Source organism: Microchirus variegatus (assembly GCF_963457635.1).
Source record: "Microchirus variegatus genome assembly, chromosome: 1".
Lineage (NCBI taxonomy): Eukaryota > Metazoa > Chordata > Actinopteri > Pleuronectiformes > Soleidae > Microchirus > Microchirus variegatus.
Genome location: NC_139802.1, coordinates 10,569,476 through 10,574,110, shown reverse-complemented (window position 1 = coordinate 10,574,110; position 4,635 = coordinate 10,569,476). Strand labels below are relative to the sequence as shown.

General features: G+C 38.1%; 1 protein-coding gene across 1 annotated transcript; it reads right to left on the bottom strand.

Annotated features, from left to right (window-relative positions):
- Window positions 1-990: 990 nt before the first annotated feature.
- LOC310934356 (B-cell receptor CD22-like) lies at window positions 991-4,045 on the bottom strand (the record flags this gene model as incomplete). The annotated part of the gene is made up of 5 exons (XM_083898052.1): window positions 991-1,038; window positions 1,668-1,884; window positions 3,073-3,319; window positions 3,405-3,749; window positions 4,000-4,045. The coding sequence occupies 5 exons, from the start codon at window positions 4,043-4,045 to the stop codon at window positions 991-993; spliced, it is 903 nt and encodes a 300-aa protein (XP_083754178.1).
- Between the last annotated feature and the right edge of the window lie 590 nt (window positions 4,046-4,635).

Here is a 4,635-nt window from a genome sequence, read left to right as displayed (position 1 = left end):
TTAGTCTATTTTAGTCACATAATGTTAGCGAGAAGAGTCGTTATTTTTAAAAGCATATTCAGTAAACAAGGAAGTGCAATTTTGCCAAAAAAAAAACCTTTCATATCAGTTCAAGGAGGTTTGTTTGATTTATTTTATGCTTGTTAGTGCTGCACATTATAACTGCAGGAGAATATATATGAAGCTTTTCTTTCTGTGGAATTACTTTGTGAAAAACATAATAATATAAAATATAATTAAATATATTAAAATAATCAGAGCAAATTTAAAAAAAAAACATGACATTATGCGGCACAAAATACAGCAGCCAGCTTTGTATTTTTAAGGGTTTCAGTGTTTCCCCCTCAGAAGGTAAAAAAAAAAAAAGATGACTTATTATTCAATTATATCACAAAATGAAACCATAACCAACTTCAGCCTCCAGGGCAGAGGAGAAGTCTGTTAATAATATGAATACATTGTTGGTAATAAAACAATAATACAGTAAATTTACATGCATATTTTAAACTGAAGGGGGCAGCATATCATGGTGCATCATGGTGTGACTCAGACTTCTGAACTATTCATTATCACAATTATCCTCAGTCATACTGTATTTTTAAGTTTCTATAATGGTTAATGCACCAGCATGTAGAAGCCCGGTGAGCCACCACGAGGGAGAAATTTGGGTAATAAAAAGGTGAATTTAGTCAATTCAATATTAACATTTTCTCCTTTTTATGACAGGTGGACAAATATATTTATTAAGCACTGTACATATAGTGTAACAAGTTTTATTATCACCTCCACAATCTTGGCAAAAGTATAGATTCTTTGAACAACAGAGGGATGACACCGTCAGCAGCAGTGAGTGAGTCACAGAACTTCACAGAATTGACTGGAGCTCAGTTCAACATGCAAACCACAATGTTGTGGTGAAGTGTGATGAAATGTCATTATGCTTTTTAAAAAAAAATTAATAAATAGTCACTTCCCTCCTTGTCTTTTTTTTCACCCATTAGCGTAGATGCCGGCGTTTTCGTACTCATCTACGTGTTCCTGAAACACGACAATCATCGTTAGACATTTAGTGACAAACTGTTACTGACGGTGTGTTTAACGTGGTACCATCTTACCTTTTTGTCCTCAGCAGAATAACACGATCTCTTCCTTTAACAATGAAATAAGACATATTTTAACACTGTGCTATTAAAATTAACCAACCAACACTGGTGTGTGTGTGAGAGAGATATGACTTACCTTATCCAAATAATTATCAGTGTGAGCAAAAGCACAAGAACAATTTTGACTATGGTGCCAACAAGGATGAAATGGTTAACTGTTGTTGAGGCTGAGAGGGGGGGGGAAAGTGAGAAATTTAATGACAGGATATTAGATTTTTATCTGATGTAATTAAAAATGTTTGGCAAAGATCATTTTGATTTTGAGTTTCAGGTAATTTCCTAAGTGTGTTACATTTCGGATTTAGGTTTACTGGCAATGCAATATCCATAAGTATGTTTGCGCATGTGTATAATCACTGAAATAAATATGTATATATGTATCTATCCCTAATAAACACGAAACACGGATTCATCTCATTCATGTAAATTGAAAAATGTCAACGTATATCATTCCTTAGTTTGTGTGTCATCAGTCACAAAGGTCATGGCTTCTCAAAGTGTCACTGGCCATTCATACTCACTGTCTTTGTGATGCATCACAACTGTCAGGTTGTTCTCCCCCACACTGTTCCTGGCCTGACAGAGGTAGAGTCCAGAGTGTGGCGACTCCACAGAGGGAAATGACAACACCTGTCCCGTTCCCACATGGACCATATCACTGGAGCTGGAACCAGTAGACCTGTACCAGGTGTAGTTTATGGCTGCAGGGTTAGCTGTAGCCCTGCAGGACAGATTCACACTGGTGCTGTTTGATAGATGGCCAAGTCTCCTCACATCAATGGACATGTTTAATGGACCATCTGTGACAAAAAACAACAACAAAAATATATGTATATATATATATATATATATATATACATATACATATGTATGTATACTCCTATACTACTATATGTATAGACCTGGGTTGGCGACCCTCATGTGGAGGTCAAGCCACTATAGTACAGCACAGGGCCACACATACAGAGATGAACAACCATTCACACTCACATTCACACCTATGGTCAATTAGAGTTACTTTATCCCCATTCGCCAATCTGTATGTCTTTGGACCGTGTGAGCAAAAACAAAAACACATCACGTAAACTCTGGAAAATCCAAACTTTGGAACTTAGACTTGGAAGAATAGGTAAATAATCCACATGTGTTGTTGATGATGCCAGAAATAACAAAACACAGAAAAAGGATATAAGATACTAGGCTGTGGTTTTTTTTGGTTTTTTTTTGGTAAATAATCATTTTGAACCATGTTTCACCAAAGCTAAAATAATTGTGAGGTAAAAAAAAATGCTAATCTTCTGCTATCTTTAAGTTTACTTGATGTTTCAATATAAACAGCCGCAACTTACGATAAGACACAAACTAGGTGCCTTTCAAGGTTCCGTTCTTATATACACTCTAAGAAATATGGGTTCCAAAAGGGTTCTTCTACAAGGGCTGAGGTTCTACCTGGAACCATTTGCTTCTGAAAAACCCTTTCTTCGGGAATGAGTTTTTCAGAAGCAAAGGGCTCTTGGTAACACTTATGGCTCCACTAAGAACCATTTTGATCCAGAGAACACTTTAGAAACCGCTTTCCTGAATAAAGGGTTTTAAAGGGTTCTTGGTAACACTATCCAAAAAGGGTTCTCCTATGCGGACATGCCAAAGAACCTTATATGGTTCTACTTAGCACTTTTATTTCTAAGAGTGTACCAAGGTGCCATGCATCTGGACCTGACACTCTATCTCAAGGCACGCTGCTCGCCCGAATCTGCATCAGATTGTCTCAGATCTGAGCTGTCTTCAATAAAATCTCTCTCAAAAAAACTCCAGAGGTTCCATCATCTCACCTGATGATCAGAAATCTCCGTAACCATAATAATTCTTCACTGTGTCCAAATAACCCTGCAGCCTTATCTCAGCCCACATTGTCATCATACAGTACTTACACTGGACGTCCAGAGCAACAGGGTCAGATTGCTCTGATTCCCTCCCTCTGATGGCGCAAACATAATTCCCAGAATCCTCTGCCTGAGCTTGGAACACTGTTTTGGATATTAGGCGTCCATCTTTAAACCAGGTCGTGTTTGAAAGTTGATGGCATGATGTCTTACACTCAAGTGTCACATTTTGTCCTGCTCTAACTCTCTCTGGTTGCACTCTGACGTCCAGCTCTGCACATGAGTGAACAGACAAAGAGCATTAGGTTAAGAGAAGCTGACACTTGTAGAGTTAACACTCAGCTTGGAATAATCTTACCTGTGACAGACAGATACACGGATTGTTTACTACGGAATCCGTACATGTCTGTGTCAAACCTGAAGTAGTAATATCCAGTGTCATTAACCTGAAGGTCGTGGATTGCAAGGCTGCAGTCATGCTGCCGGTCACCGAGGTATTCAGAACGATTTTCATATGAAGGGAAATCTGAAAGCGCCACACGTGCCCAAACGGTACCGTTTAATTTCCCTTTGTACCACGTGGTGTTTCTTACAGTTTCACCTTCTCTGTAGCTATATGAGCACCTGAACGACACAGACTTGCCCTTTAAAGCACAAGGATTTGGGTTTTCAAAAGTCACTGACCAGCCGGGATTTCCGCTTCCTGCAGAGAGCACACAAAACATGGAGTGAGATATTTAGCATTCATTCTTAATGATTAACATAAATAATTAGAGGAAATAATCATTTTGAACTTTAGCACATTTCAGGGAAGATCTCAAGGAACATTGTTTTTATCACTGTCGAATTTAAATGTCACCTATTTATGTATCTGAAAAATGGGCAGCAGGAGGTTTCTTTAAAGCTTCTTTAGAAAAAAAAAAAAAAATTAATAGAAAATAACTACCCCTCACCTTCCTTGATGATCAGGAGCATCAGCAGTGTGAACACATTCGCCATGCCAACGCAAAGTTTTTTGACTCGAGTGCTCATGAGTGAGCGTGACAGTGAACTGCCTGAATCAGGAAGCAGAGGACCAAACGAAACTCAGAGTTATGCAAATGCAGTGGTTTAGGTCAGTTATTCCCATGATGTTGGGCAGTGTTTTTCAACCTTTTTTGAGACAATGTACATTTTTTTCATTGAAAAAAATCACGAGGCACACCACAAAACAAAAATGTTTTAAAAAATGATACTCTGTAGCCTATATTAACAATTTAGTCATTCTTATCAAAGTGTCTTGAATATTTAATCCATATTATTTGCAGATACTTAATTTCTTGTTTTCAAAAAATGTTTTTAGACCAATGAGGTGAAATTGGAGTGTGTGTGTGTGGGGGGGGGGGGGGGTGTGTGTGTGTGTGTGTGTGTACCTGGTATTCCTTATGTTGTGAGGACCTAAATCTGTCTACACAGCCACATTACGGGGTCTTGTCTTCCTTGTGGGGACAAAAATCAAGTCCCCAAAATGAATATTGCTGCATTTTAAGGTGAAGTCATGTTTTAAAGCTGCACAATGAAAAAAGACCAGAAAGACAAAACCCTATTTT